General features: G+C 42.3%; 1 protein-coding gene across 1 annotated transcript in view; it reads left to right on the top strand.

The window, feature by feature from the left end:
- Positions 1-16,812, top strand: part of BCO1 (beta-carotene oxygenase 1) — a 29,466-nt gene extending 12,654 nt beyond the window's left edge. Inside the window, exons 5-11 of the mRNA XM_079986592.1 lie at positions 734-881; positions 1,568-1,794; positions 3,202-3,459; positions 8,732-8,837; positions 9,258-9,352; positions 12,006-12,117; positions 15,705-16,812. Coding sequence (XP_079842718.1) covers positions 734-881; positions 1,568-1,794; positions 3,202-3,459; positions 8,732-8,837; positions 9,258-9,352; positions 12,006-12,117; positions 15,705-15,901 — 1,143 coding nt within the window. The 3' untranslated portion in view covers positions 15,902-16,812. The remainder of the gene's footprint in view (positions 1-733; positions 882-1,567; positions 1,795-3,201; positions 3,460-8,731; positions 8,838-9,257; positions 9,353-12,005; positions 12,118-15,704) is intronic.
- Positions 16,813-18,885: the final 2,073 nt, after the last annotated feature.

Below are 18,885 nucleotides of genomic sequence, written 5' to 3'. Positions count from 1 at the left end.
GTAAGCATTGGTGTCTTACAAGTAGACCCCATAAGGCAAAAGGCCAGCAAATGAGAGCAATGGTGGAGTTGGTAAAAATGCACCTCAAATGATAAACCACTTTGCTGCAAGGAGATGATTTGACAGATACAGAGGGCATAGTTGTAAACCTAATTCCAAAGGAACTTGTGTAGGGGACCCCACTGTGCTGGGCCACATCTGCACTATTGTACCACAATCATGGCCTCCCCCAAAGAATCCTGGGAACTGTAGTTTGTTAAGGCTACTGCGTGAAATTAAGCTAAAGGCCACATGTTAAATACCATTGTTTTAGTCTTTGCTCTTCCTGGTGAATTGCCCAACAGAATCCTTGGCAAGGGTAGCCGTAGGTTCAGTGCAGGCTGGTTCTCATTAGGACTGGTAGGACAGAAAGCAAGGAGACAAACAGTAGGTGGAGCCAAAGCCAATGTTAGTCAGAGTTAATATTTTCCTGATGAGTTCTACAAGGGCAACACTGAGGCTAAGGAAGAGGAAGGCAGCAGCCAGTGCCACCCTCTGAACTGTTAGTTAAGTAGGAAGGGAGGCAGGTGGGAGTTGCATGCGGGTAGATGTGAGTCTGGTGGGGATTTGCCCTAATGGACCAGCCTCCCCTGAACAGATTCCTTAGCAAAGGTACCAGCACTTTCTGGGATGTGAATTATGATCCTTAACACATCCCATCATCCTTCTGTCTTCTTTTGCTATCCTGCGGTAGGTTGACTACACCAAGTACGTGGCCATCAATCTGTCAACATCCCATCCCCATTATGACAGTGCTGGAAATGTTCTCAATATGGGTACCTCCATTGTGGATAAGGGGAAGACAAAATATGTTATCTTTAAGATCCCTTCTTCAGCACCAGGTAAGAGGCACAAGGAGCTGGCATCTCTGAGCTCCTTATTAATGCGAAATAAAGCAGGATCAGGTGGATTTGTAGAACACGTTGTGCTTGGAGAACACGAGGGGCGCTTCCTCTCCTAACAGAAATAGCAGCTTGGGGGAGGGGCATTTTAACCAGGATCATAGCAAAGGAACAAACATGTTGTATGGGTAGGTGGTCTATGAATAAAAAAATGACCACGTGTGGATGAGCAGGGTGTGGGTGTGTGTAGGGGATGAAGGATGAATCTGAATCTGCATTTTAATGGGAAACTACCTGAGCCATCCTTAAGAATTCACACTTTATTGAATTTTGCAGTGCAGTTCTGCAGCTGTTATGTGTACAAAATGCATGTGCTCGATCAAGTATGCATAAAAATACATACAAAATTGAACTTAAGAGGGGGGGGATAAGAAACTGAGAGAAACCGAAATTGACAGATTTGTTCCTTCCCTACTAAAGGGTTGTTTTCCTGGCCCCCTCCCCTCCTAAATTCATGCTTGAAAGAAAACTTCTATAACTGATAGAAAGCATTATTCAAGTCTCATTATGGCAGGGGGTATGGTTGTAAGGGAAGAACTGGTGTGGCAGTTCTCTGGTTTGCAGAAGAGCTCACAGGCCCCAAAATGTTGACAGCCCTCGGTGTATGTGTTCTTTTATTTATTTAGCAAGCGAAAAGAGGAAAAAGAAGTCTTGCTTGAAACACCTGGAAGTCATGTGTTCCATCCCCTCTCGCTCCCTGCTCCACCCAAGCTATTACCACAGCTTCGGCCTTTCGGAAAATTACATCCTCTTTATAGAGCAGCCCTTCAAACTGGATATACTCAAGATGGCAACAGCCTACATCAGAGGGGTGAACTGGGCCTCTTGCCTCGTGTTCCATAAGGATGACAAGGTATATATATATATATATATATATACCTTTCCCCCACCCCCTCCTTTCTTGCTGAGTACAGCAGTAGTGAATTTTCTGTAACTGCCTATTAGTTTTATACAGCTCCCTTACTCCATCCAACATATTATTTGTTATTAGCATGGGCATTTCTTTTGGAATGCCGCACCTCACATTAAATTGCAGGTGCCAAAGCCCATATTTTCCTGAGAACATGGCTAAGCAACAATTGGCAGGCTGTTTGCTTATGTGAGTTTTCTTGATGTGATGACTCGGAAATCAATAAACCCCTGGAAGAACATTCATGCAGTCTTGGCTGTCACCTCTGCAGTATAAGGTGGTCACATCTGCATGTTGTCTAACTAACATTTGGAAATTTATTTCCTTGCATTGGATTCCATTATTTTATTTCAAAAATTATATATTCAGAGCCAGTAACAACATAAAGAGCCCAACACTGACTAAAACAGCCTTTCCTCACCTGATGTTCTTCAGATGTTTTAGACCACAACTTAGGATGGAGAAGAGATTTGATTCTGCTTGCATTTTAATGGGAAGCCAGCTAATTTGCACTCTGCAAACCAATATATGAACTGAAACACAATTAACCTTCAAAATGCACATATCTATGAATTTTGCAATGCGGTTCTCCAACCCAGTAATGTTTTTTTTAAAAAATGCATATATTTGCAGCAAAGTGTGTAATTTAAAATGCAAATTTTAATGAAAATAGCAAAAAAAAAAAAACATTATATATGTTCAGAACTGCATTCAAAAATGTGTATATTACCAGAAAAATCAGATATGCTGATGAGTTTTCATGAGGATTAAAATAAAAATTACAAGCTGCTGAGGACATGCAGAGAAGTGAATTTAAGACTGGAACAATGAGAAGTTGAGGTAAGCTGAAATGGACACTTTCATCCATCCCTAACTGTAGTTCCAATCAGCCCCAGCGAAGACTTGATGTCATTGGCATTAAACTGTCAGCTCGTATTCCACTCCTCCCTTTAATCTGGCATTATTCTTCATGGGTTAAAACTCTGACTTGGCCATTGAGCTCATTGGATGACCTTGGGCCTGTCACAGTCTGTCAGCCTAGCCTACCCTACAACGTGAGTACAGGGAGGGGAGAACAATATACACATCTTCAGCTTCTTGGAGGAAAGATGGAATATAAATGTAATAAATAAATAAAAAACTATTGAGATTTATATGCTGCCTTTCAAACAGCAGTCCCAGGTTGGGTTAGAAAAGCAGACAACATAAAATAAAATACAACCCATATACAGTTTTTAAAACAAAGTATCTAAAATGAAAATACAGAATTATTCAGTTTGATTGAGTAATGTAATTTCCATCTTTATGACAGCAACATTCTTAACCAGAAGTTGTGTTGCCATTTTGTAGACCTGGATCCACCTTATTGACAAAAGGACCAAGAAACCTGTTTCTGCCAAGTTTTACACGGATGCCATGGTCCTCTTTCACCACGTGAATGCTTACGAGGAGGAGGACCATGTGGTTTTCGACATCATCTCCTATAAAGACAATAGCTTGTACCAGATGTTTTATTTAAAAAACCTGGACGGTAACTTTGAAAACAACACCAAACTCAATTCTATACCAACCTGCAAGCGATTTGTGATTCCTCTGCAATATGACAAGGTAATTCTAAACTGTATCTTTTGGTTCTGATTCACATAGCAATGGTGAACACAGCATCTACAAGCATAAGAACAGAGAGGGCAAGTTTTGTCAAGGCAATGCAATGCAAACTTACATGTTGCAAACTTACATGTTGCAAAATGCAAACTTACATGTTGGATCGTTTGAGTAGGGACATTTCCAGACTATTGCTACTTTGGGATGGGATTCAATCGCATACAGTGAAATTCAGGTTGCAAAATCAAAGTTGTTTTGGAGTTCTTACACAACAAATTCACATTTTACAATAAGCAAAGTGACGGCAAAATGCATCTTTGCTTGACACATCATCTAACCTCTGCAAAGAAATCAGGATAAATGCTCAATAAACAGGTTATCTGGATGCAACCTTAGATTGCTCTTCTAGAATGTTATGTTTCCCCAGGAACAGTCTTATATAAAACTTTCTGGTGCTCCCTGCAATGTCTTCTGCTGCTTACATGGAAACTCTCTATAAGCTGAATTAATGGTAGCACACACAAAAAAAATTCTGATGAGGCCTGGGGCACTGCAAAGAGTAGCGACAAACTTCTCCAGCCAGGCAACACCTCTGAATCAGCTCTCTAGGAGCTGGGCTCCGGGCCATAGCTATGTCTCTTAAAGGGGCACCATACCTGATATAGTTGATAATGCTTACATTACACTTCCTCCCCACATCATTGGTAGTTAAGACCTGGCAGGGCCAGGCCAACCATTAGTCAGAGTGGGGTGAGTATCTCAGGCAGCATATGCTGGGAGGCAGTTGGTGGTCCTCAGTTATTCCTCCTGAGCTCCCTGACTATACCCTTCTGTTGGAGAAGAGAGCTGTGCATCACAAAGCTTGCCCTCCACCCCGCTTATCTCCCTCCAGGGCAGAGCAGTGCCCGGTTGCTAATACTGAAATAGGATTCACTGCTATATGTGGAATGGGTGCATGTGTGAACCATACTGTCCTTTGCCTCAGGCAACAAAATATATTGGGCTGGCTTTGAGACCTGGGCTCTGTGGGTGAATCATTGAGACGGTATGCATTTCCTTCCACAATCTCCAGCTGACCTGGCTTGTTTCCTGGGTCAGCCAAAAGAAAAAATTGTCAGAAGCACGTTGCCTTCTGAATGACCTGGGCACAACCCAGGTAAGCCAAATAATGAAATTAATTCATTGCATTATTTACTTCTACTGCGCAACGTGTTTGTATAATTCTGGCAGCCAATGTTTCGGCTGATCTATGCGGAAATCACACATATATCCACACACCCATCTCCCACACTTGGGAGAATATCCTTTCCCCATGCAGTCTCTCTTGCCTAGCTTTTTCTCCCACAAAATCCTAACTCCACTCTTTCCTACTCCCTCCTGCCCCAAGTCCCACTTCCCAGGTCTCAACACCATAAGAACAAAACTAGGAACATACTATCCATGACATTCATAACTGCATGAACCGTTTTTAAAAAGTGAACTGCAGGTGCAGGGAGGGGTGAATCAAGAAGGGAAGAGTGTGCCTCACTATCACTGGAGCTGGATCCATTGTTAATGGGACATCGACCTTCTAATTTCAGACTACCCTCAACCAACCCCTATATGCCTGCCTTCTTACTTGTGCACTGTTCAGTGGGCAGCACTTCCTAGCAGCTTACTCTGAGGTGCCCCTTGTAGAATTCAGCAGAGAGGAGAGTTGGCTCCGCCTTTCATTGGCTCTGGCTCCACCTACTCCTGGCTTCCTTGCCTGTTGATCTACCAGTCCCAATGGACAACAGTCATCAATGAACATCATTGCAGGTTCAGAAGCTGACCGGAATGGTAGTTCAACCTTACTTCAACATTAGCAATGGGACAATGTCCGCCACAGTGCTTAAGGGCAGCAGCCTAGTTGAGAAGGTGCAAAATGTGACCCACATAGCTCTGTCCTCCAATGGAGGCAGAAGACTGGAAGGAGGGGCCTCTGGAAGGATAGATGGCATCTGTTGCCACTTTCCTCCACCACTCAGCATCCACTACCTGAGGCATCCGCCTTGCCCTGTTTAACAGGGCCGGTCCATTGTGCCACATTTTCTTTCAAGGTCACATCCATACCATACATTTAAAGCACATTATTCCTCCCCCCAATCCTGACAACTGTAGTTTGTTAAAAATGCTGGAAATTGTAGCTCCATGAGGAGTAGACTACAGTTCCCACGTTTCTTTGGGGCAAGCCATGTGCTTTCAATGTTATAGTATGGATGTGACCCTTCTCTACTTTGCTTGGGATTTACATTTTCTGAGAGGTCACCCAGCTGCATTGCACACTGCAATTAAATACACCAGAAAACAGATTTATTTTTAAAAACATGAGTTTAAGTGAACACAATGTGTGGTATGTTCATGAAAAAACTGCCCATTATTTCTAAATTGTTTATTCAGAATCAGATCCCATTTGTATAAGAATGAGGAGGGGGAATAAGATCACATTTTGGTTAATTCTAAGGTAACTTGAAATGTATTTCTTCATGTTTCTGAAGAGTGGCGAGTGGGGCACTGGCATGGGAGTGGCTTGTGCATAACAAATGCACATGTGTCTGTTTAGCTGCATGTATATGCGCTGGGGAACCTCAGTGGGCTGTGGCAACCAAGGGCGGCTGCAACATCTATTACATGTGCCTGTGCATCTGAATAGCAAAATAAATACCGATGGTGTAATGCTACATAGCATTTATTATAGTACTTGAGGGAGTGCAAAACACTTCACCAAAATTTATCAGCATTTATTATCGCCAGGATCAAACTGCATGTTGCGTGGCGGTTGCAAGACCGGAATGCCCTGCAATTTTGTGTTTCTTAAAAAGTATCTGGAGGCAGGGGTTAATTGGATTGAGGTGGGAGTAGAGAAGTCTAACCCTTTGCCTCTGAGCTGGTTTCCTGTATTAAATCCCCTCCCACTGAAGCTGTACACAAACTTGTACGTTTTCCTCTATGCAGCTAGTACCAATTTCATCAGAACATAGGAAGCTGTCCTATTCGGTATAAATCAGGCTATTGAACCATCTAGCTCAGTTCTGTCTACACTGGCTGACAGTATCTCTCCAGGATTTCAGATGGGGGATGTTCCCAGCCTACCAGGAGATGTCAAGGATTGAACCTGGGACCTTCTGCACACAAAGCTGATGCCTTACTCCTGAGCTACAGCACTTCCTCTTTCAAGCAAGAGGAGGAGGCAGATTAGGGCTGAAGTGGGAGGACAAAGATTTAGACCAGGAGTGGCAAACCTGTAGTCCTCAGGCCATACCCAGGCCCCTGCGAGTTCTTTTGTGGAGCTCCCAAGACCCAACTGCAGAGCTCCGAAATACTATGTAACGTAGCTTTCAAAACACCCCTGTAAGGTCAACCAGCATTATTATAAAATTGTAGATGGAGGGATATAAGAGATGATGGTGCAGTTTGGTAATTTTAGACTCAGGGTTTAATGGCCTTATTGCTACCCCACTTTAGATGTTGATACAGCATCTGCCTTGCATGCAGAAAGTTCCAGATCAATCCCAAGAATCTTCAGGCAGTGTTGGAGATGTCCCCTTTCTGAGGCACTGCCAGTTTAGATGTCTAGATGGGCCTGACATCATATAAGACAGCTTTCTATGTTTCTATTCTGCTTTGTTTAAAATGTACGAAGCCACCCAAGCTGGGTTTTGGGACCCTCGTGCTCTTTCTATTGAGTGGAGCCCTGGACTTCTCCCTTCCACCTCCCATGGTACCACTGAGGACACCAAGTGAGTTCACAGCTGCAGTGAGGTTTGCCCTGGGGACTTCCCAGTTCACAGTCTTAACTGCCAGCTCTCATGTGACATAAACATGATTTCCAACAGGGAAGTGGTACCTGTGTCAAGAATCCCATCACATCTGAAGCAGTCCTGGAACTGCCTTGTCTTTATTACATTGTTGTTTTGTAGGGACGACTCATTCTGCCCATCAACCTGTCTGACAAGTTTAGGCCTGCTGCACTGTGGAATGGCTGAGACAGTGTTCCTTGCTACGCCTTTGAAACAGGGCTATACTAATGCTATGAAAACACAGCTCTGTACTAATAACTGAGATTGCATCAGTTGTTGCCCTCGATATTTTTCTTCCTTCCTGATCTGTAAAGAATGAAAGGCATGGGGCGGGGGGGGGGGTTGGCCAAAGTGAACTGTTTTTAGTATTTTCCCTAAAAAAATCTGCATAGCAAATCTCAGTGCCTTCAAATCTTTTATACTATGGCGAGTGGATCCTGCAGCACACTGTCTTGATGTATTATCATCTCTCAATAAGTATGCTCCTGTTCAGAGTGCTGTCTAGCCAGCCAGGGCCCTCCCTCCAGCAAGCCATTCCATCTCCATCCCAGACCCAATTTCATCATCATTACAATTATTATTATTATTATTATTATTATTATTATTAGTTAGTCACTTATCTTGCCTAGGACAACCCAAAGCAACTTACAACCAATCAGATAATAAACCCCACATAGGTACATTAAAACCAAAAAGGAAAGAGAATTACATTAAAAATATCCCACCCACTTAAATAGTTAAAGGCCAAAGGTCTGGTTATAGAGGAAAGGTTTTGCCTGGCGCCTAAAGATATATAATAATGGTGCCAGGCAAGCCTCCCTGGGGAGAGCATTCCACAAATGGGGAGCCACTGCAGAAAAGGCCCTTTCTTGTGTTGCCACTCTCTTGGGGAGGGGGCACATGAAGAAGGGGTTCAGATGATGAGTGTAGGGTTCAGGTCAGTTTATATTCTCTTTTGAGAGCCAGTGTGGTGTAGTGGTTAAGAGCGGTAGTCTCGTAATCTGGGGAACCGGGTTCGCGTCTCCGCTCCTCCACATGCAGCTGCTGGGTGACCTTGGGCCAGTCACACTTCCCTGAAGTCTCTCAGCCCCACTCACCTCACAGAGTGTTTGTTGTGGGGGAGGAAGGGAAAGGAGAATGTTAGCCGCTTTGAGACTCCTTAAATGGAGTGAAAGGCGGGATATCAAATCCAAAACTCTTCTTTTCCAGGTGACACTCAGCATTCCATGGTTACTGTGCATGCTCAGTTCTCATTGGGTTTACTAAAAAATAACCCATCTCTGTGTTTGAAATTGGCCTCGTTGAAGCCAAGTTGCTTCTCATCCCAATTCATAATTTTGTGAGCTGTTTTATACTATGAAATACATCCTAGTCCAAATTTTACAAGCTTCCTTGGTTCCTCTGTATTCATTTGGCACTGGAAATGCACTCTTTGCACTATGTCTTTCTTTCAGGAGGCAGAAGTAGGCTCGAATTTGGTCCAGCTCCCATCCACCACTGCAACTGCGGTGAAGGAAAAAGATGGAAGCATCTACTGTCAGCCTGAATTACTATATGAAGGTGAGAGGCCATTGCATCTTCTAAGTCTCATAATTTCTATAAAATATGACTGTGCTTGAAAATATTCCACCACCTTCCTTGTGGAATGCCCATTGAAATGATTAGCGACCTTATAGGACAGGGCTAGCTAACATGGTGCCCTTCCGTTAGTTCCAGCCAGCATGGCCAAATGCCATGGAAAATGGCTGTTGGAGTCCAACAACATTTTGAGGATGCCATGTTGATACCCATGCTCTAGGAACTTGACTCCAGATATGATCATAGTTGCAAACATGACCAGCTCCCAGAGGGATTACACAGGAAGTCAGTCTTACTGTATTCAGTACTATAGTCTCTTTAAATATATTTACCCGTATATCAGCAGTGATTCTGTTTACCTCTTGTTGTTTATGAGTACAAATTGTTCTACTTCCCTTGCAGGAATAGAGCTGCCTCGCATCAATTATGACTACAATGGCAAAAAGTACAGATATATCTATGCCACAGAGGTTAAATGGAGTCCAGTTCCCACACAGGTATGCTGTCTAAAAGCACACTACCTCTTATAACATGTCATTGTGCAATGCCAATAAACATTAAACTGACTTTATTATTTAAACAAAATCTGTTTAAAGCTAAGGCTACCTTTCCTCTGACCTACAACTTTGCAAGATACTCCGATTGCCATTTGGAGGCCAGGGAGCTAAGTACAAGCACAGCAGTGTTTGAAATAAGCTGCCTAAGGAGGAGGTGGCATCTCCTTCCTTTCAAGTTCTCCACAGAAGTGCTTTAGATTCAAGGTGGGGAACCTGTGGCCCTTCAGATTTTGGAGTCCAGCTCCCATCAGCCCGAGAAAGCATGGCCATTGGTCAGGGATGATGAGAGCTGTCGTCCAACAACATCTGGAAGGCCACAGGTCCCCCACCCTTGCTTTAGATGCTTCACTGAATCACGTCCATTTCTATTGTCTGTGGCCTATTTTCTTTCTCTTATAATTGATGATGCCACCTAACACAATTATATGCATAGATCACAGCTTTAGCAACAACCAAAGGGCCCTGAATTAAATTTACTTGACATGCATGTTTTGTTAACCCTTAATTAAGGCTGTTGCTTCTTCCTGAGTTAAGGTCAAGGAGGACAATAGGGTGAAAACAGAGCTGAGAAGAAACTTCCTTTCATAGCTGTCAACTTACAGATTTGAAAATAAGGGACCAGCAGCCAAAATAAGGACCTGCAGCCTCACCTGTTCCAGGCACTCCAGTCTTCCTGTCCTCTTGCAGTCTGGTCAAACTCATGCTGGTAGCTTTGCGAACACTGTCCAACCAACTTTGTAACCAGAGGTTCAACTGAATAGAATCTGAATCACATGCACTACAAGGCCTATGCAGCCTCAACTTAAGATGGCTCCCTGGCTTGGCTTTCCACTGCAAAGTTTGCAGCAGTACGTGCAACAAAATGGCGTCCAGCATTCAAAACCCCCCTCAGCTTGCATTAACTAGCCACACACAAGGCATGCAAGCTCCACCCCCCCAGTCGTTCTTAGACTTCTTATTGGGTGATCAACACAGCCAAGCAACACAGTTGGAGCCTCCCTCCTCTCTGGCCAGCAGGGAGGGAGGGAGAGGAGCTGCTTCCTTTGAAATTTAAGGGACATCATTTAAGGGACCCGTCAATAAGGGACAGCAGCGGGACATAGCGCTGGAATAAGGGACTGTCCCTTCAAATAAGGGACACTTGACAGCTATGCTTCCTTTTTCAGCAGCAAATCTGACCCAGAGTTCAAAGGTTTTCCAAGTTATTTTGGCAACTCTGGAAAGTTGCATGAAATGTGACTTTCATTCCATAATTATTGATCAAGCCAGAGATACGGAAGTGGGACCATGAAGTAATATCCATTTGTCAGGACCATATCCTGTATTCTAGACTCCATCTTAGCATTGCCATATTTCAAAAAGTACGAACCAGGACACCCCCAAAATTGTTGAGCTTTTTTAGACAAACCCCAAAGTTGTTGAGCATTTTTTTTTAAATGCAATTTTTCAGTTGACTTGCCTAAGATCCAGGACAAAGTTCTGCCTTTCGGAAATTCCTCCCAAACATCAGTTCTGCCTTTGAAATCCCAGTAATGTCCGGGAAAATCCAGATATATGGCAGCCGTACTCTGTCTACATATAATATCTAGGGGTGGGCAAATCTGTCAATTTCCATTTCTCTCAGTTTCCCATTTTTCCAATCTTAAATTCAGTTCCCCACATTTCCAACTCAATTTTCAATTGTGAGTGTGTGTATTTTTTAAAGTCCTCATGAAAATTCATCAGCATTTTAGTTCAAATTTTGTCTAATTAACATGTTATATGCAATTTTGCCTTAATAAAAATAATACACACATTTTGGGGAAGCAGTTTCCCCAAATATAATGCAATTTTGTATGTAATATATGCAATTTCATGCACATATTATCTCAGTATGTGCATTTTGTACACATTACTTGGCTTGTGAATTTCATTGCAAAATTCAGAAAAGTGCAAACTTTGAAGGATGCTTATGTTTCAGTTCATGCATTGCTTCAGGAAGTGCAAATTAGGTAGGTTCACTTTTGAATGTGAATCTGAATCAATTGCAATATTTCTACAAATAATAATAATAATAATATAATGGGGATGTTGGACAGAAAAGTTAAATGAGTATGTTGTTTGATTTTTTGTTACAATCCTAATTTTAATCTCACCTTTCAGGATATAAATCTTTCCAAGGTGACTCACAATGAAATATTAAAACAATAATAAATATATTTAAAGAAATTATATATTTTATTTACTACCTGTATATACCCCATTTCTGCTCAGGGTAGGTCACAGTTTAAAATCATGACTTATAATCTAATAGACACAATATAAATAAAAATGGGGAAAAGAAAGAGCAAAATACATGAGCTGGGAGGGGAGAAACAAAATGGTAGTAGCTTCCAGCCAGGCCAGCTAATAAGTCGTTGCTGTCTCACATCTTCCTCAGTTGTCCCCAGACACATTGAAGGGGGTGGGGATTTGCTGCAGCACCCCTCCCTCTGAGTCAGGCAGTTGGAATGGGGATTAATTTCATTTTGGGGAGGCATGCAAATCTAAATCAGGAAAATATTTGAAGAATTCTATCATAAGAATGCATTTCCCCTCTTCTTTGTTCACCTAGGTAGTTAAAGTTGACACTCTGACGAAGACGGCACTTCACTGGGAGGAAGAACATTGCTGGCCAGCTGAACCAATCTTTGTTCCTAGTCCTAATGCCAAGGAGGAAGATGATGGTAAATGACATGATGGTTCTAATGAGGGAAAGTGTGAAGATTTGCAAAAGTTAAGACCCATTTTAAAGGGAATGGGATTTCATTAGTCGCAAAAAACAATATTTTTATTTAAAGTCTTTCTCTTTCACAAATAGAACAGGCTTTAAGAAGCTGCTTTTACCAAGAATGGAGGCAAACAGTTTTTTAAAAGGGATTTGAAGGTAGCATAATACAGGCCTTGTTTACCTTACTGTGATGTAGATGCTCATTTATTATCCTGCTGCTGTCTCTGGTCAAACAAGTTTGGGAGGCTTTGGGAGTATTACAGAAACCTGCAAGACCAGTGACTAGACAGCCAGCTTTCTCTCTCCCTTTCTATCTCTCTGGTTTTGTTGTGGGAGAAGAAACTGCTCAAATTCTGCTGGAATCACAAATGCATACATGCATCATTTTATCGGTATGCTGCCTTTTTATAGTTAAGACCATGCTCAAGGCAGTTTACAACATTTAAAAAAATATTACAAATATAACAAAGGTAAAGTAAAGGTAAAGGGAACCCTGACCATTAGGTCCAGTCATGACCGACTCTGGGGTTGCGGCGCTCATTTTGCTTTATTGGCCAAGGGAGCCGGCGTACAGCTTCCAGGTCATGTGGCCAGCATGACTAAGCCGCTTCTGGCGAACCAGAGCAGCGCACGGAAACGCCGTTTACCTTTCTGCCGGAGCGGTACCTATTTATTTACTTGCGCTTTGACATGCTTTCGAACTGCTAGGTTGGCAGGAGCAGGGACCGAGCAACGGGAGCTCACCCCGTCGCGGGGATTCGAACCGCCGACCTTTTGATCGGCAAGTCCTAGGCTGTGTGGTTTAACCCACAGCACCACCTGCATCCCTATAACAAAGGTAGTCATAAACAATAAATAAAACACATCAAAAAGTACAAAACCAAACTGAAATAATTTCCACATAAATCCTAAGATCTAAAAATAAAGATGCTAAAAAAATAATAATCAATAACAGCAACAACACCCTGCCAAACAAGAAACCACTAAACACAACCCCAACTCAGTTGCCAGTCAGATTTATTTGTTAAAATATATTGGTCATCATGCCAAAAGTACAAAATGTATTAAGTGCAGATAGGACCTGGTATTCAGAGACATGTTGCCTCTGATCCTGGAAGCAGTATATAACCAACATGATGAGTAGCCACCAACTCTTAGGTGCAGGAGAGGGAATCTATCTTCCAGTCATGCAAGTCAGTGAGTGTCCAGAATCTCAGGCAGATGGATTTACCTGATGTTCTTTCAAATAGGAAGTATTGAATTTATGAGCAGTTACTAAGGTACTGGAGTAGGTACTAAGATACCTACTCGAAATGGAGAACTGGATTTTTAATGACTAGATTGGCACATGTCATCCTTCCATAACAGCCCCTAAACCTTGTTTGTATCACCAGTAGAAATTTCTCGACAATGCAACTCACTTATCCACTGATAATGCACAACTCAGAACAAAGCAAAGCTACATTTTGCCTTGACAGGCACAGAGGCATGTACAATGGATCTTTCATGCAGCCTATTGGAATGGCTTATCATCAAAGGGCCTCATCTTAAACTGTGTAATAGTCCTGGAGATTAAGGCTGTTTTGTCTAAGCTAAACAGCAGAGTCAGCAAACACAATAGCAGTTGTTTCATCACACTCTGCCAGTTCTGTTTTGGAAGAACTGCAGATAGGAGCAAGACATAAATATATGCTATAAGTAACTAAGGCTGTTAACTAGTTGAATATATTTTAACTGACAATATCTGCCTTTTAATTATATATTCATTTAACTGATTACATGTAAATATTTGAAAACCAACAAAACCTCAACATAGGAGCTTTGGAGATGTGAGAAAATCCAATTTAATAAACAGAAGTTCCTGCTCAAGATTATAAGGAAAAGTCATAGTTAATAGTTTCTCTACTTATTTCAGTAACTTCAGTTTTCAAGCAAAATACTGCAGGTGATCCTTGGAAGCTTATCAGGGTGAACAGTCCCTGGAATGTGCAAGGGGTTCTTTGCTAGAGAGTTTGAAAACCACTACAGTAACTAATAATAATAATAATAATAATGTGTGCCATTAACTTTGCATGGGTTCAAATCTCCTAAGTAATATTATAAAGTATTATTATTATTATTATTATTATTATTATTGATTCAATTTCTTTCCTACCCTTCACCATAATGTCCCAGGATGCAACTCTTTGGATTTAAACTTTGCAGGCTTGTCGATGACTCACTTAGTCCATGGCATGTTGGCTAATGTAGTCTGAAAACAAGTCTTTATAATCTGGGCTACATTCCTGCTTAAGTGAGTGCTCAGCATTTGCACACATGTTGAGAAACCATTCCAAGAAGCTGCATGGAACCATTATATACTTGCGGTAATGCTGACTTAATTGGGAATCTTGACATCCACACATTGCGGCTTTTGACACATGTCACTTTCCTTTGTCAACTGTCCCCATTGCATTTATTTATCACGTGTGCCCTGCACATCTTTCAAGAAGCTCAGGGTGATGTATTTGGCTTTTTCCCATTTTATCAGCATAATAACAGCTCTGTGATATGTTAGGCTAAGGGACAACAATAATGATACATAGGATTTTATTTTTAAAATCTTTTTAGTTTATATCAACACAACAAACACAGCTATAACAGAAAAAGAAGCTGCCTTACACCCCTTTCCCATCTCCCTCAGGGCTGTCTACTGTGACTGGCAGCAGATCTCCAGGGTCTTAGGAAAAGAGGGGTCTTCCCAGTCACCTGCTCTCTTTTTATGAGAGCCAGTGTGGTGTAGTGGTTAAGAGCGGTAGATTCGTAATCTGGGGAACTGGGTTCGCTTCCCTGCTCCTCCACATGCAGCTGCTGGGTGACCTTGGGCCAATCACACTTCTCTGAAGTCTCTCAGCCCCACTCACCTCACAGAGTGTTTGTTGTGGGGGAGGAAGGGAAAGGAGAATGTTAGCCGCTTTGAGACTCCTTTGGGTAGTGATAAAGCGGGATATCAAATCCAAACTCTTTAACTGGAGATACCAGGAGCTGAACATACAGGCTTTTGCATCCAAAGAAGGTGCTCTACCACTGAGCTATGGCCTCTCCAGTTTCTTTACTTGGGGAGTATGTTTTTATTGTAATTTTATAATACTGAAATCATACAGGCATGCTACATATAAGAAAAACAAACAAGAGAGTATCAGTGAAGAAAACAATGCAGGGCATATAAAATCATATCAAAGAAGCATTTGCATTCTCAGGTGTTAACATTACATACTCCATTAAAGTGATCATTCAGATTTTTCCATCAAATAACAGTTAGCTTGTTTCCAGTTAATTCTTTTGCTTTTTAAGCGGCCAGCAGGCTATTTCTTCCATGCAGCAACAGTGCTTTCTTTTTCATTGCAGTTTAGTAGGAAACTATTAACTCCCTGTGCCAGGGCAAGCTCCAAAAGTTAAGCATAAATTAATATCCATTCCATGCCCCCACTGCCCCATCTTCTTAAAAAAAAAAGCCATATTTCAGGAAAATCTGTTTTAGCATATATTCTGTTGCAACTTTAGGTATCATCTTGTCACCCATCGTAACGTCAGATCCCCAGAAGCCACCTTTCCTGCTGATACTGGATGCCAAAACGTTCAAGGAAATAGCTCGGGCCATGGTCAAGACAGATCTGCACCTGGACTTACATGGTCTCTTCATACCTGAGAAGGATTTGAAAGTGGAGCCTGAGGCAGATTTGGACAATGAACACGAATAAAATAGACTGTTTCATGCTATAATCTGAACATTAAGTCTTGCTGCACACTGCTGAAAAAATTGCTGTGATACTCCAATCTTCAGCACATGCACCTGTATATTTACCTGCAATGCTGGACTAATGGCCTGGTTCTTGGCATATGGTGCAAGCTGTCTGCAGTATTTTCTGGGTGCTTTTGCCAAGCTTTGCAAGATGTCTGTGCGATGAACATACAACTTAGTTGCTTGAACAAAGTGTGTTTACAATGTGGTGTGTGCACCATGAATCACACTTTCCAAAGTTTGAAATCTTCAAGGATTGTGTTCAGCACATAATTAGAAGGAAACCCTCGATAATCTGAGTTTGTCAGAAATTCTGGTGTTTAATCGCAATTCACTTGAGATTCATTGTCAGCTGATTACTTTGGTGCTTCATTTGCTAAATTCAATGACCAAAGTGAAATGTCAAGTTAAGGTGCTAAAAGATTTCTTGACCTGACATTCTGTATTATTTCAAAAGAAGGCAAGGCTCATCCTCCTTCCTGTGTGGAAAAATGTTTAAATCCAGAATGCTTTTATATTATTTTTAATTATATTGTAATTATATTTAAAGCAAGCCTTTTTCCTTTGAATCCTTCAGATGTACTTATTTTTAGATCTTTTCTTTAGGAACTTCTAATGCAAGTTCAGTGGGCTTACTGTCTCATAAGTAAATTATGCTTTGCTATTTCAGCAGAAGCGAGTTTGTGCTTGTATATTTTTTTCTGTTTAAGAGAAATATAACCAAGCTAAGACTAAGCACCGTATCCAAAGAACCTAACAATTAGTAGTGACAAAAGTAATTTTACATGCCGCAGACAGAAATATTTCTCTCATATGGTATTCCCTAAGGTATATTAAGCAAAATATTGTAATAAAATAAAGATAACCTTACCTAAACATACTGTTCTGAAGCCAAGGGCAAAAGAAACCAGAATATGATTTGACTTCAACTTTAAATATGTCTGACTTTAAAAAGGAAAGGTCCAATAGGTAAGTATTGCAACAAATGCTTAACAAATGGCATCTGTCATTTTGCGAGCTGCAAAATACTCATGCAGAAGTCTCACTTCTGAATACATATAAAGACCATTGCACTATTGATCTCAGATTCCCCCTCCACCCCCAACTGCACCCCACCCCCGGCATGTCTTGTTATTATTTTCAAATATCCAAACATACCGGTAAATAACATTTTCCTAGTCGTTCTGCAACAAACCCAGTTCAATCACTGCCTTTTCATTCGAAGCACATTTAACTCTGCACCTCTTAAAGAAAATGAGCTGCTGGGAAAACTAGCCACCCATTCTGTAAAAGGGTGTGTTGTTCTGTGGGCTTTATTTATTTACTTCATGAAATTTATACACTCTGAAAAACCTCAAAGCAGTTTACAAAACAGAGAGAGAGAGAAATCCACAACAAACATAAAAAAGTTAAAATACTAAAACACGTTAAAATTACCTCGACTTTCTAAGCATCTGGATAGGCTTGTTTTAGCAGGTTTCTAAAGGAGTACGCAGGTGGCGCTGTGGGTTAAAGCCTCAGCGCCTAGGACTTGCCGATCGAAAGGTCGGCGGTTCGAATCCCTGCGGCGGGGTGCGCTCCCGCTGCTCGGTCCCAGCGCCTGCCAACCTAGCAGTTCGAAAGCACCTCCGGGTGCAAGTAGATAAATAGGGACCGCTTACCAGCGGGAAGGTAAACGGCGTTTCCGTGTGCGGCTCTGGCTCGCCAGAGCAGCGATGTCACGCTGGCCACGTGACCCGGAAGTGTCTCCGGACAGCGCTGGCCCCTGGCCTCTTAAGTGAGATGGGCGCACAACCGCAGAGTCTGTCAAGACTGGCCCGTACGGGCAGGGGTACCTTTACCTTTACCTTAAAGGAGTACACTGAAAACGCCTACTTGATCTCGAAAGGCAGGGAGAACGCTAAACAATTGAGTTCTTGCAAAGGTGGATTAGGTATTATGTGGCATCTGTAGTAGTGCCAATTTCACCGACTGAAGTGGTCAAGTGGGCACCTGTGGGATAAGGCAATCTCATCTGTAAGCTGGTCCCAAGTTGTTAAGGGCTTTACAGTGGTACCTCGGTGTGATGGTTGTGAGGGGTTACTTGTGCGCAAATTGCCTTCAGATTAGTTCGATTGCTTGCTCAATCATGTTTAGGGTTAGAGCTCGCCCTCCGTGACCTGTTAGTCACTTGCAGAGTCCGTCAGTGGGCGTTTCTTGAATCTCTTCCAGCATAAAAGCTGTTTGACCCCAAGTCTCCTCCTATGTTCCCTGCGCGGAACGCGTCTGCGCAAGTAAGGGGAAGGCAGGGGCGTGCCAGCGCTCTCTCCGCTAGTTTCGGTTGAAGGGTCTTGGAGCCCTGACACCGATTCCTCTATCTCCCTATCCTCTCTATTGGTGTCACGCTGAATTCCTTCCCCCTTGCTGGTTCCCTCTCCGGCATCGCTCTGGAGCCCTGCCTCCGCTTCTCGCTCTGATGTCAGTTCCCTGACACTCGGGTTACATATTCTTCAGGTTACATACGCTTCAGGTTACAGACTCCACTAACCCAGAAATAGTGCTTCAGGTTAAGAACTTTGCTTCAGGATGAGAACAGAAATCGTGCTCCGGTGGCGCGGTGGCAGCAGGAGGCCCTATTAGCTAAAGTGGTGCTTCAGGTTAAAAACAGTTTCAGGTTAAGTAAGGACCTCCGGAACGAATTAAGTACTTAACCTGAGGTACCACTGTATATGCAAATAGTGGCACCTGGAACTTGGCACAGTAGCAAATCAATAGCCAATGAAGATCTCTGAGCACAAATGTTATGGGCTGACAAGGTCTCTTTGTTCCAGCCCCCCTCACAGCTCAATCCAACGCATGTTTACTTGGAAGTAAATTTCACCGTAATCAATGTTCTTCGTCCTTCAAAAGGATGCATTCTTAAGCACTGTACAAGATCCAGCCCTTTAGAATAGCATTCTGCCA

The sequence above is a fragment of the Podarcis cretensis genome, assembly GCF_951804945.1.
Source record: "Podarcis cretensis genome assembly, chromosome: 8".
NCBI lineage: Eukaryota > Metazoa > Chordata > Lepidosauria > Squamata > Lacertidae > Podarcis > Podarcis cretensis.
The sequence above is the reverse complement of the archived record's forward strand: the minus strand, read 5'-3'. Positions and strand labels throughout refer to the sequence as shown.